General features: G+C 49.7%; 1 protein-coding gene across 1 annotated transcript in view; it reads left to right on the top strand.

Moving 5' to 3' along the window:
* The window catches only part of LOC135884324 (F-box/WD repeat-containing protein 7-like), a 40,378-nt gene that overhangs the window by 9,380 nt on the left and 5,708 nt on the right, over positions 1 to 25,290 (top strand). Inside the window, exons 3-4 of the mRNA XM_065411631.1 lie at positions 16,400 to 16,741; positions 25,037 to 25,119. Coding sequence (XP_065267703.1) covers positions 16,400 to 16,741; positions 25,037 to 25,119 — 425 coding nt within the window. The remainder of the gene's footprint in view (positions 1 to 16,399; positions 16,742 to 25,036; positions 25,120 to 25,290) is intronic.

The following is a 25,290-nucleotide window of genomic DNA, read 5'->3' as shown; positions in this document are numbered from 1 at the left end:
GACTCTGAGAAAAAGTTGGAGGGGACATAGAAATATTAAATGGTAGGATTGAAAGGGACCGTGAGAGGCCATCTGGTCCAGTCCCCTGCAATCATGGCAAGACCAAGTATTATCTAGATCATCCCTGACAGGTGTTTGTCTAACCTGCTCTTAAAAATCTCCCATGGTAGAGATTCCACAACCTCCCTAGGCAATTTATTCCAGTGTTTAACCACCCTGACAGTTAGGAAGTTTTTCCTACTGTCCAATCTAAAACTCCTTTGCTGCAATTTAAGCCCATTGCTTCTTGTCCTATCCTGAGCTGTTAAGAAAAACAATTTTTCTCCCTCCTCCTTGTAACAACCTTTTATGTACTTGAAAACTGTTATCATATCCCCTCTCAGTCTTTATCCCCTCTGTCTTTTCTTCTCCAGACCAAACAAATCCAATTTTTTCATCTTCCCTCATAGGTCATGTTTTCTAGACCTTTAATCATTTTTGTTGCTCTTCTCTGAACTTTCTCCAATTTGTCCACATCCTTCCTGAAATGTGGCGCCCGGAACTGGACACACTACTCCAGTTGGGGCCTAATCAGCGCGGAGTAGAGCGGAAGAATTACTTCTCGTGTCTTGCTTATAACACTCCTGCTAATACATCCCAGAATGATGTTCACTTTTTTTGCAACAGTGTTACACTGTTTAGCTTGTGATCCACTATGACCCCCAGATCCCTTTCCGCAGTACTCCTTCCTAGGCCGTCATTTCCCATTTTGTAAGTGTGCAACTGATTGTTCCTTCCTAAGGGGGAGTACTTTGTATTTGTCCTTATTGAATTTCATCCTATTTACTTCAGATCATTTCTCCAGTTTGTTCAAATCAGTTTGAATTTTAATCCTGTCCTCCAAAACCGTGGCAACCCCTCCCAGCTTGGTTTCAGCTGCAAACTTTATAAGTGTCCTCTCTGTGCCATTATCTAAATCGTTGCTGGAGACACTGAACAGAACCAGACCCAGAACTGATTCCGCCTGGTGGATAATCAGCTGAGCATGAGCTCCCATTGCAATGCCGTGGCCAGAAGGGCTGATGTGCTCCTTGGATGTAGAAACAGGAGAATCCCATGTAAGAGTAAGAGGTTTTGTAACCTGCATCTGTCACTGGTGCGACTGCCACTCAAATATTGTGTCCGGTTCTGGTGTTCACAATTCGAGAAGATCCACTAGAATTACTGCAGGATTGGAAGTCCTGTCTTCTAGAGAGAGCGCTCAGGATCTCAATCTGTTTGGCTTGATAAACAGCAGTTAAGGGGTTGTGAGAAAATGGGAATTTTCTGTAGTGTTTTTATGAGGCCTATGTGTGCCTCAGTTTCCCCTGTATGTTGCATGGCTACCCAGTGGGTGGAGGTAAAGGATTAAGTTTGCTCTCAGGCCAGACTAAGAGACAGGTGTGTGTGTTTCACCTCCCTGTCTGGGTGGAATTCACGGTCATTAAGTAATGGCAAAGTTCTTGGTTCAGGCTTGTAGCAGTGATGGAGTAAAACCAACCCAGAGCAACAAGAGACCAGAGAGACAATGCAAGCGCCAGTGACTCCTGGATTTCCCTGCCTCTCAGCAGGGATGCTGAGCAAGGGCCCCTGCTTGAGAACAAAAGACTGGGCAGTGAGCTGGGCGGTAAGTGTGAGCTCTGGAAGAAGGCTGGGAGCTCTCTCACCTGGGAACTGGTCAAGGAGGTCAGACTGAGCAGGAAACTGGAGTCGCTACGGCTTGGCTGGGCTCTGGGCTGACCAGTGTTTTGTATTTCTCTGTGCTGAGCTAAGGGTTTCCTGTGGTGTGAGCCAGATGGCTAATAAACCCAACTGTTTTGAAAACGCAGCTTGAGTGTCACCATAAATATTCGTGCGGTGCATTGATCCCTGCAGAGGGCATGTTCTCTGCCAGGAGTCTGTCTCAGTGGCACTTGCTGCTTCACACCGTGAGCTCTGTTCAGCAACTCCCAGAGCTTCAGTCTCAGGAGGCAGACACGCCGCGTGGCCTGACCTGAAGGGAGAGTGAGACCCCTTGGGTCTGGCACATTGAAGGGCTTCCTCCTAGAAACTGGGGGTGTAACACCGATCTTGCGGTTCCATGATGGGATGACTTGATCATAGTTAATAAACACCAACCCTTTTATAATAGAGGGCTCTTCGGTCTAGGAGGCAAAGGTATAACAAGATCCAATGCCTGGAAGTTGAAGCTAGACAAATTCAGACTAGAAATGACATGCAGATTTTTAATAGTGAGGATAATTTAACCATTGGAGCAATTTACCAAGGGATATGGTGGATTCTCCAGCACTGGCAATTGTTAAATCAAAATGGGTTTAGATCTGCTCTAGTTCAAACAGGACTTAATTCAGGGAAGTCCAATGGCCTTTGCTCTGTGTCGTACAGGAGGTCAGATTAGATGATCGCAGCAGTCCCAGAGATGTCATTACCTGTTTCCGAGTCACTGACGACTTGGAAGAAAATGCTGCTTCTTCAAGTGCTTGTTCATGTCCATTCCAATCAGGTGTGCACGCCCTTTCCCGTAGCAGCATCCATCAGGTCGGCCTAGTCGCGCCCTCGTGGCGCTCAATAGAGAGCCCTGCCGACCCGCCACCCCCTCAGTTCCTTCTTGCCGCCAGTGACGGTAGCTGGGACTTCCCCTTGCTCTTGCTTTGGCAAGCAGCTTAGCAGGTCCTTAATTACTTACGCAGGCCAGGAGGGCCGCTCGGTGTTTGCTAACCCCATGGTTAGCCGTTTTTTAAAAGGGCTCGACAGGCTATACCCTCATGTCCGTCAGCCCGTCCTGACCTGGGACCTCAACCTGGTCCTGTCCCGTCTCATGGGACCGCTCTTTGAGCCCTTGGACAAGGTGGCGTTCCTGGTGGCAATAACCTCGGCCAGGAGGGTGTCTGAGCTCAGGGCCCTAACCTCAGAGCTCCATTATACCATGTCCTATAAGGACAAGGTGCAGCTCAGGCCTCACCCTGCTTTCCTCCCGAAGGTTGTGTTGCAGTTCCACATCGACCAGGACATCGTCCTCCCGGTCTTCTACCCTAAGCCTCATTCCAGCGGCAGGGAGCCAGAGACTTTACTCACTGGATGTCCGCAGGTCAGAGAACGAAGAACATCGAGAGAACGAAGCCATTCAGAAAATTGGTCCAGTGTTGGGGTCCCAATCACTGCGCACTCCACCATCAACAGCGTTCCTGGCTCAGGTTCCCGCTCAGGAAATCTGCAGAGCAGCGACGTGGTCCTCCATCCACACTTTCACCGCGCACTATGCGATTCCCTAGCAGGCCAGAGACGATGCGGCCTTCGGACGAGCCGTGCTCCAATCAGTGAAGACTCCAACCCCACCTCCTGATCTTAGGCTTGTGAGTCACCTGATTGGAATCGACATGAACAAGCACTTGAAGAAGAAAAAACGGTTACTGACCTTCTCGTAACTGTTCTTCGAGGTGTATTGTTCATGTCCATTCCAATACCCACCCTCCTACCCCTCTGTCGGAGTAGCCGGCAAGAAGGAACTGAGGGGGTGGCAGGTCGGCCGGGCTCTATATTGGGCGCCATGAAGGTGCGACTCCAGGGGTGGCTGGACCGACCCAACAGATGCGGCTAGAGAAAAAATCTTCTGGCTACCACACACATGCGCACGCACACACCTGTTTGGAATGGGCGTGAACAACACATCTCGAAGAATAACAGTTATGAGACGTGAGTAACTGTTTTTTTTTGGTTGCTTATGGATCAATATATCAAAAGTTAAAACACAAGGTGCGGTATTAGATAGTGTCTGCTGCAGACCACCACATCCCACTATGGAACAGGATGACCTGCTCCTTAATCACCAATCTGTAATGTGTCAGATAAAAAGCTGTGTGATCACAGTTGATTTCAATTTGAGTGACACATGCTGGAGGTCTTATGCTGCCAATACTGAAACATCTTTGGAAAATCTAAACATTATACATGATAATTTCCTAACTCAAAAAGTGTTGTGGGAATTCTATAAGAGACCTCATCTTGACAGATAAAGAGGAAGGAACTGAACACAGAACTAAAAATCAGAAGTTAGGAATTGTAGAAAATTGATAAGGGAAGCAAAGTGGGACATGGAGAAATCTGTGGCCAGCAGAGTTAAGGACAGTAAGGATTTTTTTGAAGTATATTGGGAACAAAAAGAATCCTAACAATGGTTTCATCGGTCCCTTCTGGCTTTGGAATCTTTGTGGTCGTCTAGTCCTTTGGTTCTCAATCTTTCCAGACTCCTGTACCCCTGTCAGGAGTCTGATTTGTCTTGCGCACCCCAATTTTCACCTAACTTAAAAAAAATACTTGCTTACAAAATTGGACATAATACAAAAGTGTTCCAGCACACTATTACTGAAAAATTGCTGAATTCCTTATTTTTACCATATAATTATAAAATAAATCAATTGGAATATCAATCTTGTACTTCCATGTCAGTGTCTAGTATATAGAGCAGAATAAACAAGTAATTGTCTGTATGAAATGTTAGTTTGTACTGACTTCGCTAGTGCTTTTTATGTAGGCAAATATTTAGATGAGTTGATGTACCCCTTGGAAGACCTCTGCATACCCAACCCAACTCTGTAGTGTAGACCAGGCTGTAGTTTGGTCCTGCTCTCTATGGCAAGAGAGAACAACTTTTCTCCATCTTTTTAGGCAGCTTTTCAAGTATTTGAAGGCCACTGTCATGCTTCCCCCATTCCCCCCCTTAATTTCCTCTTTTCCAAACTAAATATACCCAGTATCAGAGGGGTAGCCGTCTTAGTCTGGATCTGTAAAAAGCACAATTATTTCAAATTTGGTGACAATATATATACCTCCAGACCAGTGGCACCGCCAGGGGCACCCGCATGGCCCCACAATATGCCAACATTTTTATGGCTGACCTGGAACAATGCTTCCTCAGCTTTCGTCCACTCACGCCCCTTCTCTACCTACGCTACATTGACGACATCTTCATCATCTGGACCCATGAGAAGGAGACTTTGGAAGAATTCCACCACGATTTCAACAGCTTCCACCCCACCATCAACCTCAGCCTGGACCAATCTACACGGGAGATCCACTTCCTAGACACCACGGTCCAAATAAGTGATGGTCACGTTAACACCACCCTTTACCGAAAACCCACCGACCGCTATGCCTACCTTCATGCCTCCAGCTTCCACCCCGGACACACCACACGATCCATCGTCTACAGCCAAGCGTTGAGGTACAACCGCATCTGCTCCAACCCCTCAGACAGAGACCAACACCTACAAGATCTTCACCAAGCATTCTCAAAACTACGATACCCGCACAAGGAAATAAGGAAACAAATCAACAGAGCCAGACGTGTACCCAGAAGCCTCCTGCTACAAGACAGGCCCAAGAAAGAAACCAACAGAACTCCACTGGCCATCACCTACAGTCCTCAGCTTAAACCTCTCCAATGCATTATCAGTGATCTACAACCCATCCTGGACAACGATCCCTCGCTTTCACAGACCTTGGGTGGCAGGACAGTCCTCGCCCACAGACAACCCGCCAACCTTAAGCATATTCTCACCAGCAACCACACACCGCACCATAACAACTCTAACTCAGGAACCAATCCATGCAACAAACCTCAATGCCAACTCTGCCCACATAACTACACCAGCAACACCATCACAGGACCTAACCAGATCAGCTACAACGTCACTGGTTCATTCACCTGCACGTCCACCAATGTTATATATGCCATCATGTGCCAGCAATGCCCCTCTGCTATGTACATCGGCCAAACTGGACAGTCACTACGTAAAAGGATAAATGGACACAAGTCAGATATCAGGAATGGCAGTATACAAAAACCTGTAGGAGAACACTTCAACCTCCCTGGCCACACAATAGCAGATGTAAAGGTAGCTATCCTGCAGCAAAAAAACTTCAGGACCAGGCTCCAAAGAGAAACTGCTGAGCTTCAGTTCATTTGCAAATTTGACACCATCAGCTCAGGATTAAACAAAGACTGTGAATGGCTATCCAACTACAGAAGCAGTTTCTCCTCCCTTGGTGTTCACACCTCAGCTGCTAGCAGAGGACCTCACCCTCCCTGATTGAACTAACCTCGTTATCTCCAGACTGATTCTTGCCTGCATATTTATACCTGCCTCTGGAAATTTCCATTACATGTGTCTGATGAAGTGGGCATTCACCCATTCACGAAAGCTTATGTTAGTCTTAAAGGTGCCACAGGACTCTCTGTTGCTAAATATACCCAGTTCCTTCAGCCTTTGCTCGTATGGTTTGTGTTCCATCCCTTAGATCCTCTTTGTTGCTCGCCTCTGGATCCTTTCCAGTTTCTCTACATTCTTCCTATGCATTGGTGACCCAAACTGGACACCGTTCTCCAGCTGAGGCCTAAACAGCGCCGAGTAGAGCGGTCCTATCACCTCCCGTGACTCGCTTGCTCTGCCTCTGTTCATGCAACCTAACATTGCATTTGCTTTTAACAGCATCGCATTGCTGACTCCACTGCTCCCAGATCCTTCTCAGCAGTCCTGCTGCCAAACCAGTTCTCCCCCAGCCTGTCTTTGTGCATTCGTTTTTTCTTCCCTAAGTGTAGCACCTCACATTCGTCTTTGTTGAATTTCATTTTATTACCTATATCCCATGTGACCAGGTGCCTGGATGGGCCTCACAGAGAATGCCGCATCAGTCTGCAAGAAATAGGGCAGACACTCCCAAACGGGTGCTTTATTCTGTAGTTTGAGTCCCCAGGCTAGAGCTTCTGCAGCACCACACTGGTTAACAAGGAGCCAACCACAGGCCCCCTCAGGCATTCCAGCCCTTGACTCCCATCCATCCAAACAGGTCTAATCCAGGGAGGGGTTACTGAAAACCTGATTCACCAGACTTGATGTTCTGCCAATCCCAAAGGATTGGACACGCGCCCCAGGTCGACATGAGTCTTACCCAAATATCACACGGTCAGCCAGTCCCGAACAAACGAACTAACAATGTATTAAGGAAAGAAAAGAGGAGTTATTACTGGTTGAGGAATCATATACATACGAGTGACAAATAAATTTGTTAGTCTCTAAGGTGCCACAAGGACTCCTCGTTGTTTTGCTGATATAGACTAACACGGCTGCTACTCTGAAACAGGCTCCCAGCACTGATGTTCTATCTGCTGGCTTGTAAAAGTCTCTCCGGAATCATCCCAAAAGTTTTGAATCCAAATGCAGCTGAGGTGTAAAGTCTGATATTCTTTCCTTGCATTTTCCAGGATATGCCAAAGATCTCAGTCCTATGGCTTCCCCTTCCCCTGTTCAAAGTTCAGCAGACTAGAGACGCAGGATCAGGTCTGAGGCTTCTCTTTGACAGCTCTCTAGCTGACAAGCCTCCTCACAGAAGCTGTCACAGCAGGGCGTTCCTCCCAGGAAGAATAGGCCATGCGATGGTTTGTGGACCTTTGCTTTGAAGTTAATCTTCTGTATCCTATGCATACACAGGTACACTAGTTACACTCATTTACATAAGGCAATTAACCGGTCTTCCATTATAACAGAGATAGTTACGTTGAAGACAAAATTGATAATACTACTAGTTTCCTGCAATATCTTCCATCTTTGCTCTCGAGGTTAACTGAACACAGTCGTGTACATAATGTAAGGCAATTAAGACATGAAAGGGAATTAGTATCTACAAGCTAATTTGGTTACATTGTTAAACTTCTAACAGGATATAGGTAAACAGACAAATACACTTAGCATCTACCCTTGATTTCTATTACTACAAATGTATGGGTTGGTGATTGCTGGTATAGTACATCTCTTTTAAAGTCACATACACATGAATTGTCCTGATGCAATTGTAATGCCTTTTGTAAAATTGTTATGGGTCAGACACAGGTTGGCTGGGCTGCCAGTGTCACTACCCAGTTCTCCTCCAGTTTATCAAGATTCCTTTGAGTTTTAGCTCTATCCTACAAAGTGTTGGCACCACCCCCGCCCCCCAGCTTTGTGTCATCTGCAGATTGGCTTAGTACGCTGTCTAGTCCTACAGCCAGGTCATTAATACAGATGTTAAATAACACCGGACCCAGAACAGATCCCTCTGGAACCCCACTCGAGACCTCCCTCCAATCTGACATCATTCCATTAATAGTTACTCTTTGTTTAACCAATATTGTATCCATTTAATGGTAGTTCTATCAAGCCCGCATTTCTCCAGCTTCTTTTCAGAATTTCATGTGGGACTGTATCAAAAGCCTTGCTGAAGTTCAGGTATATTCTGTCCGCCACATTCCCCCATCCACCAAACCAGTCACCTTGTCAAAGAAGAAAATCAAGCTGGTTTGGCACAATTTGTTCTTGGTAAATCCATGCTGGGATTACCCCTTCCATCCTCCAGGTATTCGAAAATTGAATGTTTCATACATTGCTTTAGTAACTTCCCAGGTATGGAGGTCAGGCTGACCGGTCTATAGTTCCCTGGCTCCTCCTTTCCCCCCTTTTTAAAGATGGGCACTATATTAGCCCTTCTTCAGTCTTCCGGGACCTCTCCTGTTATCCATGAGTTTGCAAATATTATTGCCAGAGACTCTGAGATTTCTTCATCTAATTCTTTCAGCACCCTGGGGTGAACAGCATCAGGCCCTGCTGACTTGAATTTGTTCAAATTAGTCAGAAGATCTAACATGTTCTTTCCTTATCCCGATCTGCATTCCTTCCCCTTTATTGTCTGTGGTAACTTCGCTAGTCGTCCGGTCACATGTTATTTTTTTGTGAGAAGACTGAAGCAACATCGACAATGAGCAGCTCTGCCTTCCTATCCTCTTCTGTTACCAGCTCACCTTCTCCATTGAGCAGCGGACCCACACCGTCCGTGATCTTTCTCTTTTTCTGACATGTTTGTAGAACCCCTTCCTGTTGTCTCTAACATTCCTCGCCAGCTGTGACTCATTCTTTGCCGTGGCTCTCCTGATTTTGTCCCCACATGCTCGCGCTATTCCCAGGTACACTTCCTTGGTGATGTTCCCTTCTTCCATTCCCTGTGGGGTAGATTAAATCGTGATTGGATGGTTTTCCCTAAGACCTGCTTTAGTTCAGTCAGGTGTTATTTCGGGGACGGTCCTGGCCTGTGTGACACAGGAGGTCAGACTGAAGATCACAATGATCCCTTCTGGCCTTGGAATCTGTGATCATATCAGTCCCTTCTGGCTTTACAATCTGTTAATCTGGTCTGACCTCCTACATAGGACAGGCCATTAATGTTCCAGCCAGTTTCCCCTATACTGGGCCCAGTAACTTGAGTTTGACAAAATCATCTTTCAGGAAGGCTCCAGTCTGGACGAAAAATCTGCCACTTCCCGTGGGAGCTTATTCCAGTGATTAATCACCCTCCCTGCTAAACCCGTGTCTTACTTCTAACCTGAATTTCTCTGGGTTCAACTTCCAGCCATTGGTTCTTGTCCTGCCTTTCACGGCCAGATTGAGGAGCCTTTTAGTACCTGGTATCTTCTCCCCAGAAGGTACTTTACACTGTAGTCAGGTCCCCTTTTGTCACGGGTCCACAGGATCAGGGCCACACCCCAGCTTTTAAACAGTCCTTTCGAGGAACCCCTTCAACGTGCCAGACCCAGCCTGGGGGATCTCACTTTTCCTTCAGGGCAGGCTACGGGGCGTCACTGAGCCTCTGGGCTCCAGCCCTCCCGTTTCATCCCCTCAGCTCTGTCCAGCGCCACCAACTGAAGTAGACTCTTGGTCAGAGACTTTTACACTCTTCAGGGACTAGTGCTCCTCAGCAAGTACTTCCAGTGACCCCAGGCAGCCCTTTCAAACCAGAGCAGCTGCACCCAGCATGGGACATCCTTAGGGTAGCGCAGAGGAATGAAGGTTAAGAACAGTCTATCTGGCCAGGCCAGAGCCATCCAGCAGCCAAGCTGTGATCAATTCCATTTCAGGCTCTGTCTCTCTCTGACCTCTTTGTCAGCCCCAGAGGAGAGCAGGCAACTTCTTCCAGAAGCCCATTCTCTGTCCACAGCCTGTCACATCTCAGTCCTCTGTTCTGGTCATCGGGGCTTCCCATTGTCCCGTTCAAATTCTGTATTGATCTGAGTTGCTTTCAGCCCGTTCCAGCCTGTTCCTTAACTCTTTCATTGCAGCCCAGACAGCGTGGTGACACCCACACATCATGTCCTGTGCTGCCCCTAAGAGCAGACTTAGCCTTGTTCCCCCTTCCCCCCTGCCCCGGCTGGCAATGCAGAGGACAGAGGGAAACTGAGGCGCACACAGGCTTCATAAAAATATTACAGAAAATTCTGTCTTCATCCCACTTTTCAATCTTTATGCTGCTTCATGTGGTACCCAGGGTGGTGAGGCACTTCACTACCATCTGCCCATAGCGTGCGGAAGCCTGCCAGGGGTCAGCTCCCTGACTTCACCAGCCACAGGCATCACAGGTAATCCCCTCTCAGCCCACACAGCAGGTTACCCTGGGAGTGTCCAGCCCTTGTTCCACTGGGCACTCACGACATTCACAGAGCCACTGCTCCCAAAGGAACAAGACACCGCCGGGTCACCGCTCCGCTTGGTTGACAGCACTTAGCGAGCGCTGATTTCACAAAGAGCAGAGGTTCCAGAAGCAGCAAGTCCAATTAATGGCAACAAATGGTTACATAGAAAGTACAATTGTAACATGCTTTCTAGAGCCTCAACTTCTTGTCAAAGTTAGACTCAGGACTCATAGTTTGTCAGACCACTCTGTTTTATTAGCACAGCGCTCTGCTAATACGTTCAGATAATGTGAGCCCCCATGCAAGATTCAAACAGTCTTATTTATACAGATAAAAGGGTGCGAACTAAACAAAGGGACAGAGAGAGCAAATTGAAGAATTTGCCTAGGGCACAATATGCATATCCTACTTCCTTATTAGCTCTTATCATCTAAGGCTAATGCTTCACCAATCGCCCTTAAGTGGAGCAATTGATTAACAGTTTCCTGACACCTGGATTGCAGCATTTCATACAGCATTCTTTAATTCATTCTATTTCTTTAATATAATTCATTTCACTTTCACATTCTCTAACAAGGCCTTCCAGTGTCCCGTAAAGCTTAGCTCACCCGAGGGTTCTCTCCCAGTATTAAACCGGTAGGCCAGCTGTGATCTCCATTCATAAGACAAGCCAGCTAGTTCCCTAGGCGAAGGATACCTGGGTGTACTCTGCACCCCCAGATATAGTTCCAACCATCCATTGTCTTCACTTGTAAATAGGGCACTCCACAATGATTGCAAAGTCTTCAGGGAAGATTCTAGACAGGAAAAAACAATCACTTGATTAGCATTTTGCTCAAACTGTAAATAGGTGTTCATTGCGAAGCATACAACAGTCAATCTGCATATAGTCAGACAGGTAGATAAGTGTCTCCCGCCTGAAATAAACTTGTTTATCACCTTCTGGTGACCAGCCCCAACTCAAAGACCTTAAGTGCATGATTTTCAATATATATACATAACTCTCCTTATGTATTTTTATGTACACACATCTCGCAGTGATACAGGCTTTCACGAGAGACCTGCCAACAACAGTTACGTAAGGACCAGACCCAGGGGATCCCTACAACCCCATGCCCTCTGCTAGTGGGCACTAAGAAATCTCTTGCTCACAGTTTTCTTTTTAATTAACTAAACCAATGGAGCTCTTTAGGTCTCTCGCCCTTGGTCTCCAGTCCTTGAATAATTTTGTGTCAGCCAAACTTGATACCTCAAAGAATGAAATGAGATTAGTTTGACAAGACCTATTTTCCACAAAACCATGTTGACTGGCATTAATTTATCTTCCCATCTTTTAATTCTTTTTGGATTGAATCCTGTAGCAGCTTTTCCATTATTTGTGTGGGATTGATGTCAGGCTAACTGGCCTATTCCTGTGTCATCACACTTGCCCTTTTTAAATATTGCCACAGAGATAGCACTCTTTCGGGCTTCTGAAATTTCCCCAGTATCCTAAGGTTGATTACAAGTTAACATCATTGGACCAGAGATCTCCTCAGGGCAGCTCCTTTATGACTCTTGGGTGCAATTTATTAGGGCCTTGTGATTTAAAAATGTGTATTCCCTAGTACATGTTGCCTAACGTCCTCCTAAGTTACTACTGGTCTGGAAAATACTTCAGCATCCTCATGTGTTACGAATACTTCTTGCTTCTTTCTAGATACAGAACAGAAATATTTATTGAACTCTTCTACCTTTTCTGCATCATTATTAACTGTTTTATTGTCTTTATCTAGTAATGGGCCTACATCAATACTAGGATTTCTTTTGTCCCTGATATACTTAAAAAACTCCTTATTGTCCTTAGTCATCCCATGCATGGATTTTTCCCCGATGTCCTTAGCTTCCCTTATCAATTTTCTGCACTTTGTACCATCTAATTTATAGAATCATAAAAATGTAGATCTGGAAGGGACCGCAAGAGGTTGTCTTGGCCAGAGCCCTCCGCTGACAGGACCAAGTATATCTAGACTATCCTTGACAGGTGTCAGTCTCAGCTGTTCTTAAAAACCTCCAATGATGGGGATTCCACATCTTCCCCGGAAGCCTATTCATGATTCATAGATTTTAAAGCCAGAAGGGACCATTGTGATCTAGTCTGACCTCCTTTATAGCACAGGCCACAGAGCTTCCCCAAAAAAATTCCTACAGCAGATTGGTTAGAAAAACATCCTGTCTCAGTTTAAAAAGGGTCAGCGATGGGAGAATCCACCATGAGCCTTGGTAAATTGTTCCAATTACCTCACCATTAAAAATGTATGCCTTAATTCCAGTCTTATATTCCAGGGCCTATCCTTATAGTTACAGAGTTTTTCCTAATATCTAACCTACATCTCTCTTGCTACAGATTAAGCCCATTACTTCATGTCCTGCCTTCAGTGAACATGGAGAAAAACTGATCACCGTCATCTCTGTAACAGCCCTGAACATGTATGAAGACTGTTATCATGCCCCCCGCCCCCCCCCCCCCATGCTTTTTTTTTTAGTCTCAAGACTACTCATGCCCCATTTTTCAACCTTTCGCCATAGGTCAGATGTTCTAAACCTTTTATCACTTGTGTTGCTCTTTTCTCAACTGTCTCCAATTGTCCACATCTTTCTTAAAGTGCAGCACCCAGACCTGGACACAGTAATCCAGCCAAGGCCTCACCAGTGCTGAGTAGAGTGGGACATTTACCTTTCACGTCTTATGTGCAACACTCCTGTTATACACCCTGGAATATTAGCCTTTTTCATAACTGCGTCACTTTGTTGACTCATATTCAATTTGTGATCCACCATAATGCCAGATTCTTTTCAGCAGTGCTACTACCTAGCCATTGCTTCCCCATCTCGTAGCTGTGCATTTGATTTTTCTTTTCTAAGTGCAGTACTTTGCACTTGTCTGTAATGAATTTCATCTTGCTGGTTTCAGACCAATTCTTTGAGAAATTGGCGTTATTTTGAATTCTAATCCTCTTCTTCAAAGTGCTTGCAACCCCTCCGAGCTTGGTGTCATCCACAAAAGTGTATTTTCCACTCCTTTATGTAAATCATTAATGAACCCAGGACTGACCCCTGCCGGACCTCACAGTGACCCATTTATAACGACTCTTTGAGACTGGTCTTTCAACCAGTTGTGCACTCACCTTATAGTAATTTAATCTAGACCACATTTCCCTAGTTTGCTTATGAGAATGGCATGTGGAACTGTGTCAAAAGCCTTGCTAAAATCAAGATACATCATGTCTAGAGCATTCTCCCGTCTACTAGGTCAGTCACTCTGTCAGAGAAGGAAATGAGGTTGGTTTGCCATGATTTGTTCTTGACAAATCCATGTTGGCTAGTCCTTATAACCTTATTATCCTCAAAGTGCTTACAGGGTTGGTTGCTGAATAGCTTGTTCCGATGTCTTTCCAGGTATCAAAGTTAGGTTGACTGGTCTATAGTTAATTCTCCGGGTCCTCTTTGTTCTCCTTTTCCCTTCTCCAGTCCTCTGGGACTTCACCTCTCCTCCAGGAGTTCTCAAAGACAGGGCCGGCTCCAGGCACCAGCCCACCAAGCTTGTGCTTGGGGCGGCACCTGGAGGGGGGCGGCGCGGCGTTCCGGCCGCTGGGGAGAGCGGGGCCACAGCCGGGCTCGCCGCCCTCCCCCCGGCGCTCTGGCCGCCCTCCCCCCCTGCGCCCTCCCCCCGGCCGCCGGGGGGAGAGCGGCGAGCCCCAGCCGGGCTCGCCGCCCTCTCGCCGCCCTGCCCCCTACGCTCTGGCCGCCGGGGGGAGAGCCGAGCCCCAGCCGGGGCTCGCCGCCCTCTCGCCGCCCTGCCCCCGGCGCTCTGGCCGCCGGGGGGAGAGGCGAGCCCCCGCCGGGGCTTGCCGCCCTCCCCCCGGGGCTCCAGCCGCCCTCCCCCCCGGTGCCCTCCCCCCGGGGCTCCGGCCGCCCTCCCCCCCCCCCCCCCGTGGGGGGGGGGGGGCGGCCGGAGGCTTTTTTGCCTGGGGCGGCAAAAAAGCCAGAGCCGGCCCTGCTCAAAGACCATCTCTAACAGTTCCGAGATTGCTTCAGCTAGTTCCTTAAGTACCCCAGGGTGACTTTCATCAGGCCCTGCCCACTTGAATACATCTCACTTATCTAAAGATTCTTTAACCTGTTCCTTCCCTATTCTGGCTTCCATTCCTCCCCCTTGTTGTTGTTGTTGTTGTTGTTGTTCGGGGGGGGGAGGGATAGCTCAGTGGTTTGAGCATTGGCCTGCTAAACCCAGGGTTGTGAGTTCAGTCCTTGAGGGGGCCACTTAGGGATCTGGGGCAAAAATCAGTACTTGGTCCTGCTAGTGAAGGCAGGGGGCTGGACTCGATGACCTTTCCAGTTCTAGGAGATGGGATATCTCCATTAATTTATTTTTATTTATTTATTTGTTAATTGCGTTGAGTATTCTTAGTGAAGCCTGAAGCAAAGCAGGTGTTAAGTGTGTCAGCTTTCTTGAAGTTGTCCTTTATTAGCTCTCCTTCCCTGCTAAGTAGAGGACCTACAGTTTTCTTTCTTTTCTCTTTCACCTACTGTATTTATAAAACCTTGTCTTACTGCCTTTTATATCTCTTTCTAGGTGTAACACATTTTGTTCCTTAGCCTTTCAGATTTTGTCCCTACATGCTTGTGCTACTCTTTTGTACTCCTCCTTAGCAGTTTGTCCATGTTTCCACTTTTTGTAGCATTCCCTTTCGATTTTCAGGCCATTCAAGAGTTCCTGATGGAGCCATATTGGCCTCTTACTATCTCTCCTATCTTTGCACCTTTAATATTGTCTCTCTCAGAAACTGCCAGGTTTCCTGAACTCCTTTATCCCTTAGATTTTCTTCCCATGGGACCTCACCTACCAGTTCCCTGAGTTTGTTAATGTCTGCTTTTGGAAGTCCATTGTCTTTATTCTGCTGCTCTCGTGCCTTCCTTTCCTTACTACAGTGGTTTTCAACTTTGTCTCGTTTGTGGACCCCTAAAACATTTCAAATGAGGTGCGGACCCTTTGGAAATCTTAGACATAGTCAGTAGACGCCCAGGGGTCCTCAAACCATGAGTTGAAAACCACTGCCTTAGAATCATTAAATCCCTCATTTCAGGATCACTTTCACCCACATTGCCTCAACCTTCAGATTCGCAACCAGTTCCTGGCAGCCTTTGGGAATGGGGCACTGGTGCTGTACACCCATGCCCAGGCATGTCGGTTGTCAGTCTTCCCCCTTCTCAGCTGGAAGCTACACCTGGTTCTGTGGGAGCCCCAGGCCCACTGCATCTCTGCTCTCACCTCCACCAGGGAGCGGGAGGCCCTGCCTCCTTGCCACCCCACTCTGGGAGGCTGGTTCTCCGAGCCAGGACTCCTGGTGGGGAGACCTGGTGGCCCTGCCTCCGTGGCTGCAAAGCCACTGCAAGAGAGAGCCTGGTAGGAGAGAAGTCTAATACCACATTCATCTCCCGTGCCAGCCCATGCCAGGCCCACTGAGCCACCCTCTCCCCAGGGACTGGGAAGACCCCTCTTCCCATCTTCAGTGCTTGCTCTGTCGCAGTCTTCCTGCATCTCAGCCCGCGTTGCTAGCTGGGCTTGGCACGCCACCCTGGCCCAGCCGTCTGCCAGCTGCCTGTGGCCCTTCCCCCAGTCTGGGTCTTGCTTGTTCCTGAAGCTTCTCTCTGGCTGTGGGAGAAGGGACCCCTTGACCCTCACGTCCTCCGTTCGGGGCTCTGTGCACCAGGGTGGTTCCCCGCCATCCCTGCACTCTGCCATGCAGCGCCTGGCTGTCGGCAGGAGAAGCTGTTCCCCACCCAGACCCCACCAAGTGAGCTGCCTGGGGTGCGCAGACCCCTGACCCGCACTGCTGTGTCTTGCAGGTGCTGGCTGAGGAGGAGAACGGCGTCCAGGCTGCCTGGGAGTCGGAGGAATCGGATTGCTCAGGTGTCCAAGGGGGTTCTGGTCCAGAGTCTGAGGGTTCCAGAGTGCGGGTGGGGCAGGAGCCCGAGGAGCCGGCCGGCCTTGGAGGGCACGGGCGGCTGGAGCCCGCCAGCTCCAGAGTCTGTGGGGCGCAGGAGGAGGAGGAGGAGGAGGGGAGCTGCTGCAGCGATGAAGGGGAGGACGGCAGTGACGTCTATTTCTATTACACCATTGGCGAGCGCTGGATTGACTATCTGGAGAGGACCGAGGAGGGCAGCCTCATCCGACACGTGCGGCCAAAGGTAACGGGCGCAGGGCAGCCGCGAGCCCGTCGGGGACGAGCGCGTACGGGCATCGGCTGATGGCTCCCCCCGAAAACAAAGGAACGGGCCCAGGGCCAGCCCTGTACCGCGTTTGGGGGGGGGTGGGCTGGAGAAGTGGGACAGCACCTGAATAGAGCAGAGATTGAACCTGGATTTTCCCACCCACCGCCTGAGAGCGGAACAAGGAGCAGTGCAGGGCAGGGCCAGCTCTAGCTTGGGGGTACGGGGTTGGTCTGTCTGTCAAGGGATGGGGATGGTACTGGGTCTGTCTGTCGAGGGATGGGGGTGGTACTGGGTCTGTCGAGGGATGGTGGGATTTGGGGTTGGTCTGTCAAGGGGCGGTGGCGGTATGGGGTTAGTCAGTCTGTCGAGAGGTGGGGGTGGTACGGGCTCTGTCGGGGGTGGGGGTGGTATGGGGCATCTGGGGGGGTCTGTCTGTCAGGGGTGGTATGGGGTCTCTCTGTGGGGGGCGGTGGCATGGGGTCTGTGGGTTGGGGGTGGCATGGGGATCTCTCTGTGGGGGGCATGGGGTCGGTCTGTGTGGGAGGGTGGCATGGGGTCTCTCTGTGGGGTGGGCACAGGGTCGGTCTGTGGGTGGTGGGTGGCACTGGGTATCTCTGGGGGGGGGCACAAGTTCGGTCTGTGGGGGTCGGTGGCCCGGGGTCTGTGCGTGGGAGGGTGGCCCAGGGTCTCGAGGGTGGCCTGGCCCAATATCTAAACAAATACTTTGCCTCAGTCTTTAATGCGGCTAATGAGGAGCTTAGGGATAATGGGAGGATGACAAATGGGAATGAGGATATGGAGGTAGATATTACCACATCCGAGGTAGAAGCCAAACTCAAAGAGCTTAATGGGACTAAATCGGGGGGTCCAGATAATCTTCATCCAAGAATATTAAAGGAACTGGCACACGAAATTGCAAGCCCGTTAGCAAGAATTTTTAATGAATCTGTAAACTCAAGGGTTGTAAGAAAGGAAAAAAAGTGATCCAGGTAACTAGAGGCCTGTCAGTTTGACATCTGTAGTATGCAAGGTCTTGGAAAAAATTTTGAAGGAGAAAGTAGTTAAGGACATTGAGGTCAATGGTAATTGGGACAAAATACAACAAGGTTTACAAAAGGTAGATCATGCCAAACCAACCCGATCTCCTTCTTTGAGAAGGTAACAGATTTTTTAGACAAAGGAAATGCAGTGGATCTAATTTACCTCGATTTCAGTAAGGCATTTGATCAGTTCCACATGGGGAATTATTAGCTAAATTGGAAAAGATGGGGATCAATATGAAAATTGAAAGGTGGATAAGGAACTGGTTAAAGGGGAGACTACAACGGGTCATACTGAAAGGTGAACTGTCAGGCTGGAGGGAGGTTACTAGTAGAGTTCCTCAGGGATCGGTTTTGGGACCAATCTTATTTAATCTTTTTATTACTGACCTTGGCACAAAATTGGGAGTGTGCTAATAAAGTTTGTGTATGACACAAAGCTGGGAGGTATTGCTAATACAGAGAAGGACCGGGATATCATACAGGAAGATCTGGATGACCTTGTAAACTGGAGTAATAGTAATAGGATGAAATTTAATAGTGAAAAGTGCAATGTCGTGCATTTAGGGATTGATAACAAGAACTATTGTTATAAACTGGGGACGCATCAGCTGGAAGTAACATAGGAGGAGAAGGACCTCGGAGTATTGGTTGATCACAGGATGACGATGAGCCGCCAATGTGATATGGCCGTGAAAAAAGCTAATGCGGTCTTGAGATTCATCAGGTGAGGTATTTCCAGTAGAGATAAGGAGGTGTTAGTACCGTTATACAAGATACTGATGAGACCTCATCTGGAATACTGTGAAATTAGATGAAGGTTTCTAACCATCAGAGGAGTGAAGTTCTGGAACAGCCTTCCAAGGGGAGCAGTGGGGGCAAAAGACATATCTGGCTTCAAGACTGAGCTTGATAAGTTTATGGAGGGGATGGTATGATGGGATAGCCTAATTTTTGGCATTTAATTGATCTTTGACTATTAGCGGTAAATATGCCCAGTGGCCTGTGATGGGGTGTTAGATGGGGTGGGATCTGAGTTACTACAGAGAATTCTTTCCTGGGTATCTGGCTGGTGAGTCTTGCCCACATGCTCAGGGTTTAGCTGATCACCATATTTGCGATTGGGAAGGAATTTTCCTCCAGGGCAGATTGGCAGAGGCCCTGGGGGGTTTTCGCCTTCCTCTGCAGTGTGGGGCACAGATCACTTGCTGGAGGATTCTCTGCACCCTGAGGTCTTTAAACCACGATTTGAGGATTTCAGTAACTCAGACATAGGTTAGGGGTTTGTTACAGGAGTGGGTGGGTGAGATTCTGTGGCCTGCGTTGTGCAGGAGGTCAGACTAGACGATCATAATGGTCCCTTCTGACCTTAACGTCTATGAGTCTGAGTCTCTCTGTGGGTGGGAGGGTGGCACGGGGTCTCTGTGGGGGGGGGCATGGGGTCTCTGGGTGGGGAGGGCACGGGGGTCTCTGGGTGGGTGGGAGGGTGGCATGGGGGTCTCTCTGTGGGGGGGCACGGGGTCTCTGTGGGTGGGAGGGGGGCATGGGGGTCTCTCTGTGGGGGGAGCACGGGGTCTCTGTGTGGGTGGGAGGGTGGCATGGGGGTCTCTCTGTGGGGGGAGCACGGGGTCTCTGTGGGTGGGAGGGTGGCATGGGGGTCTCTCTGTGGGGGGGGTTGGCACGGGGTCTCTGGGGGGGGCGGCACGGGGGTCTCTGTGTGGGTGGGAGGGTGGCATGGGGGTCTCTCTGTGGGGGGGGTTGGCACGGGGTCTCTGTGGGGGGCGGCACGGGGTCTCTGGGTGGGGAGGGCACGGGGGTCTCTGTGTGGGTGGGAGGGTGGCATGGGGGTCTCTCTGTGGGGGGGCACGGGGGCTCTGTGGGGGTGGGAGGGTGGCACGGGGTCTCTCTATGGGTGGGAGGGCGGCATGGGGGTCTCTCTGTGGGGGGAGCACGGGGTCTCTGTGTGGGTGGGAGGGTGGCATGGGGTCTCTCTGTGGGGGGGGTTGGCACGGGGTCTCTGTGGGGGGGCACGGGGGTCTCTCTATGGGTGGGAGGGGGACTTGGGGTCTCGGGGGGGTTGGCACGGGGTCTGTTGGCTCTGTTCCCACTAAGCTGATTGAAGTGCCCGGCAGTGGATGGGGGGGGCGGCTCTCGTCCTGCCAGCAGCCTGTGTTCAGCTGCCCCTCCCCCGCTGCTTTGCAGCCTCTGCCTTGGAGCCCCTGCTGCCTGTGCGGGGGGGGGGGGGGGGGCGGCGGCGGCGGCGTTGATGTCAGGGTGTCCCCCTGTGCCCCAGCAGGGGAGAGGGGACACCCCGAGGGTCTGAGACCTTAGAGACAGCGCCCGGTCTCTCTGAGACTTACCCAGCACACACAATCTCTCTCTCTCTGTGTCTCACACACAGTCTGTGTGTGTTAGGGTTACCATATTTAAAAAATAAAAAAAGAGGACACTCCACGGGCCCTGGCCTCGCCCCTTCCCCCACCCCCGGCCCCGCCCTAACTCCCCCCCTTCCCCAAAGTCCCCGCCCTAACTCCCCCTCTTCCCCAAAGTCCCCGCCCTAACTCCCCCTCCTCCCTCCCAGCCACGCGAAAAGGGCTGCCCGAGCGCTACCGGCTTCACGGTTTGCCGGGCAGCCCCCAGACCCTGCGCCCCCGGCCGGCGCTTCCCCAGCGCAGCTGGAGCCCGGGAGGGGAAGCGCCCAGCCAGGGGCGCAGGGTCTGGAGGCTGCCCGGCAAACCATGAATCCGGTAGCACTCGGGCTTCGGGCAGCCCCCATGCCTCTGGACCCTGCGCCCCCGGCCGGGCACTTCGCCTCCCAGGCTCCAGCTGCTCTGCTCCTCCCCTGACTCAGACTTCGGCTCTGTTTAAGAGCCAAGCTGCCCGAGCCAGCGCTACCGGCTTCGGGCAGCCCCCCTTGCCTCCGGACCCCAGCCGCTGGAGCAGAGCAGCTGGAGCCTGGGAAGGGAAGTGCCCGGCCGGCGGCTGGGGTCCGGAGGCACGGGGGCTGCCTGAAGTCGATAGCGCTGGCTTCGGCAGCTTGGCTCTTAAACAGAGCCGAAGTCTGAGTCAGGGGAGGAGCAGAGCAGCCGCGGGAGAGGAAGTGCCCAGCCGGTATTTTTCCCGGACATGTTCAGCTTTTTGACAATTCCCCCCGGACGGGGGTTTGATTGCCGAAAAGCCGGACATGTCCGGGAAAAACCGGACGTATGGTAACCCTAGTGTGTGTCTACATGCGCAGAGTCTGTCTCTCTACACACACACACTGTGTCTACACACACAGAGTTTGTGTCTCTCTGCGTGCACACACACAGTCTGTCTCTCTATACAGAGTCTTTCACACTCCTCTCCCAACACAAACGTGTGTTATTTTTGTTTGTTGTTACTTCTTGGTAGTTCCTGCAATGCACATATATTCTCTGTAATTTTATTCTTTCAAAGTGTTATTTTGGTGTTTTGGCTGGTCTCTGCATTTCATAATTTTTATTTCTCTATTACACTTACATTTATTTTTTTGAGTAGTGAATTTTAAAATGCCTAACCTGTCCTGGCTGGAGTAATTATCCCTATGGCAACTTTTTAAAAATATATATTGTATCTAGGGTTTTTGTTTCTACTGGTGGCGCACATCCCCACATACCTCAGTGCACATAACTATATTTGTTCTGCACATGGATGGAAAAAATTAAAGGGAACATTGTCTGTCAGGAGGCGGTATGGGGTCTCTGCCTGGGGGTGGTACGGGGTCTCTGCCTGGGGGTGGTACGGGGTCTCTGTCAGGAGGCGGTACGGGGTCTCTGCCTGGGGGGCGGTACGGGGTCTCTGTCTGGGGGGCGGTACGGGGTCTCTGTCTGGGGGCGGTACGGGGTCTCTGTCTGGGGGCGGTACGGGGTCTCTGTCTGGGGGTGGTACGGGGTCTCTGTCTGGGGGCGGTACGGGGTCTCTGTCTGGGGGCGGTACGGGGTCTCTGTCTGGGGGCGGTACGGGGTCTCTGTCTGGGGGCGGTACGGGGTCTCTGTCTGGGGGCGGTACGGGGTCTCTCTGTCTGTCTGTTGGGTGACCAGATGTCCCGATTTTATAGGGAGAGTCCTGATATTTGGGGCTTTTTCTTATATCGGCTCCTATTACACTGCTCTACAGCCAAAATGCTTCTGAAATAAACGTCGTCAAACGTGACTAATTCTGGGTCCCTGAGAACGAAAATGATGGTTAAGATGGTTGATTGGCTCTAGTTTTCAAGATATGCTGTTGGATCAGTATATACGACCCTTGACTTGGGAATGGCGGAGGATAAGTGAGTTAGAAAGGGAAGGGATCTCAATTTAAACCAGAAATGACTAAAATACATCTTTGACTGGATCTATGAATAAATCTATGACTGGGTTTGGACAGTACTTGCTTTTTAGGCAAAACAATGAATGATGCAATCTGAAGCTGGTATGGCGTCATACATGATATGAATTGCATCATGTTATTCCTAGAAGTCATGGATGATGCAATCATAACGAAGCTTACATGACTCTGCTGAACAAATTGCCCTATATCAGCTCTAGAAATCATACAGTGTCGTGCTCTCTTATTTGTCAGTGTTTGATTTTGCAAAGGGACACATTTCTGTTTAGCCAAAGTGAGCAGAGATGCCTCGTACTTGTGTGAACAATGCAGATAACTTCTGCTATGTTTGTGGTGAAGTGACTTTTGCATCACAAAAGCGCAGTATAACCACTATGGTTAAGAAAGCCTATCCCCTTTATTTTGGCTGCAAAATTGGAGATCAGGACAAGAGGTGGGCCCCACACATATGCTGCAACACTTGTGCAACAAATCTTCGCCAGTGGTTGAACAGGAAAAGGAAATCTATGCCTTTTGCAGTGCCAATGATTTGGAGAGAGCCAACAGATCATACCAGCAATTGTTACTTCTGCATGGTGCCTCCAGTTGGGAAAGGTGTGTCAAAGAAGAAAAAGTGGACTGTGCATTATCCAAACATGCCATCAGCTATACGCCCAGTACCCCACGGAGAAGGACTGCCGGTTCCTGATGCACCAGAATCATTCTCACTTGAGTCAGACGAGGAAGAGGAAGAGGATGAAACTTCTGGTCCTGAACCATCAATGTCACAGGACCCACATTTTCTCCCATCCTCCTCCTCTGAACCACACCTCATAACACAAGGTGAACTGAATGACCTTGTCAGGGATTTGGAACTACCCAAGAGTAAGGCAGAGCTGTTGGGCTCCAGACTACAGCAGTGGAATCTCCTGGCAGGTGATGTTAGGGTTTCCATGTTCCGTGACCGTCAAAAGGATCTTGTCCCATTCTTCTTCATGGAAGGTGATCTTGTAGTCTGCAACAACATCGATGGTGTGATGGCAGCCCTCAACATCGTTCACGATCCAGATGAGTGGAGACTGTTCATTGATTCATCGAAGACGAGACTTAAAGCTGTTTTACTGCATAATGGCAATGTTTTGCCATCAATTCCAGTTGGTCATGCAGTCCATATGAAGGAAACCTATGACAACATGAAACAACTTTTGAGGTGCATAAACTATGACCAACATCAGTGGCAGCTTTGTGGTGATTTGAAGGTTGTTGCTCTCTTGCTTGGTCTGCAGACTGGATACACAAAGTACTGCTGTTTTCTCTGTGAATGGGATAGTCGTGCAAGAGATTCCCACTACATCAAGAAAGATTGGCCACTCCGACAGTCATTGGAGCCTGGGAGGAAAAGTGTTCAGCATCCACCACTTGTTGAATCAAGGAAGATTTTGTTACCACCCTTACACATCAAGCTGGGTCTGATGAAGAACTTTGTCAAGGCCATTGACAAAACACAAGCAGCTTTCAAGTACCTCCGTGGAAAATTTCCAAGGTTAAGTGAAGCTAAGATAAAGGAAGGTGTCTTTGTTGGTCCTCAGATTCGTGAACTTCTTCGAGATGATGCATTTGACCATGCACTGCGTGGCAAGGAAAAGACGGCATGGAAAGCCTTCCAGTTAGTGGCAATAAATTTTCTCGGAAACAACAAGGCAGACAACTACAGGTTGTTGGTGGAAAACCTCCTCAAGGCATACAAAAGCCTTGGTTGCAAAATGTCACTAAAGATACATTTTTTGCACTCTCATCTAGATTTTTTTCCACCGAACTGCAGAGCAGTGAGCGACGAGCACGGCGAGCGATTTCACCAGGACATTGCAACAATGGAGAAACGCTATCAGGGCAAATGGAGCCCATCAATGCTTGCAGACTATTGCTGGACAGTGACAAGAGATGCTCCATTTAATGAATACAAGAGACAAGCCAAGAAGCGCCGAGTAGACACTGAATAGGACTAAACTATGTACATAATAGTTTTTTGCCTTTTGTTTCATAATAAATTTTATTTATATAACCCTTTTGCTGATTTTTAAAGTGTTACATAAACAGGACAGGTGAAATATTATCATGTAAAGCAACCATAAACACATGAAAAGACCTAGGTTTACAATTTATGTTTAAAACTCTACTATCTACACAATATACATAGACATAAAATGTAAAAACTTAAATATCTTAGAAACAGTAGCCAATCAGTTGTTTTAATTGTCATATTTGAATTCAGCACATCAAAATACATAATAAATAGCACATTTTATCTCTGAAGCAGACGACGTCTCAAAAATTGTAGACCAGTGTTATCCCCCACCCCCGTCCCGATTTTTTACACTTGCTATCTAGTCACCCTAGTCTGTTCGGGGTGGTCCTGGGTGCGGGCAGAGGGAGGCAGGGGGGCGGGACTGGGTGCGGGCGGAGGAGGGCAGGGGGGCGGGACTGGGTACCCCCGGCTCCCCATACAGCTGCCTCTGGAGGGGTGAGTGTCTGGGACTGCAGCGTGGCCCTGCCTGGCCCTGGGCCCAGCCTCCCTGGAGAGTAGCCTGGGCCTGGAGAGGAGTAGTTCTCCGGCTGGTGTCGGGGCTGCTCTGGGCCTGACACACATTGCCTTGGGGGCTAGTGTGCTGGGAAACTCCAGCCCTGAGCGGTGCCGCATGGGCCGGGCTTGGGGCCCAGGCTCCTGTGCTGCTGGGGGTCCCCCGAGGAGCCTGCCTGAGTCAGGCTCCTCCTCTGCTGGGAGCTGCCCTCGGGCTGTCTTCAGCCTACATCCCGGCCCTGCCTCTCCCCCGGGGACGCCCCAGCCCCCTGGGTGGCTGTGCTGGGGTCGCCTGCCCTAACCCCACCCCCTGTCTGCTTGCAGATGAAGCGGAAGTCGGAGAACGGCCTGGACAGCAGGGCCCTGTCCCCTGGCAAGAAGCTCTGCAAGGGCTCCGAGTACAGCAGGTGAGCGTTGGGCTGTCCGGGGGCAGGCAGGAAAAGGGGTCACTACTTACACCCCCCCCCCCAGTCACCGGCTCACGGCCCCCAGGGCTGCTCGGCTGAGCAAAGGGGAACCGGGCGGGGCAGGGCTGGGATGTGTGGGTAGTGTGGGATGGCTGCAGTTGGTTCTTGGGC

Source organism: Emys orbicularis, chromosome 1 (assembly GCF_028017835.1).
Source record: "Emys orbicularis isolate rEmyOrb1 chromosome 1, rEmyOrb1.hap1, whole genome shotgun sequence".
Classification (NCBI taxonomy): Eukaryota; Metazoa; Chordata; order Testudines; family Emydidae; genus Emys; species Emys orbicularis.
Note: the sequence above shows the minus strand (reverse complement) of the source record. Positions and strands in the feature narration are given on the sequence as shown.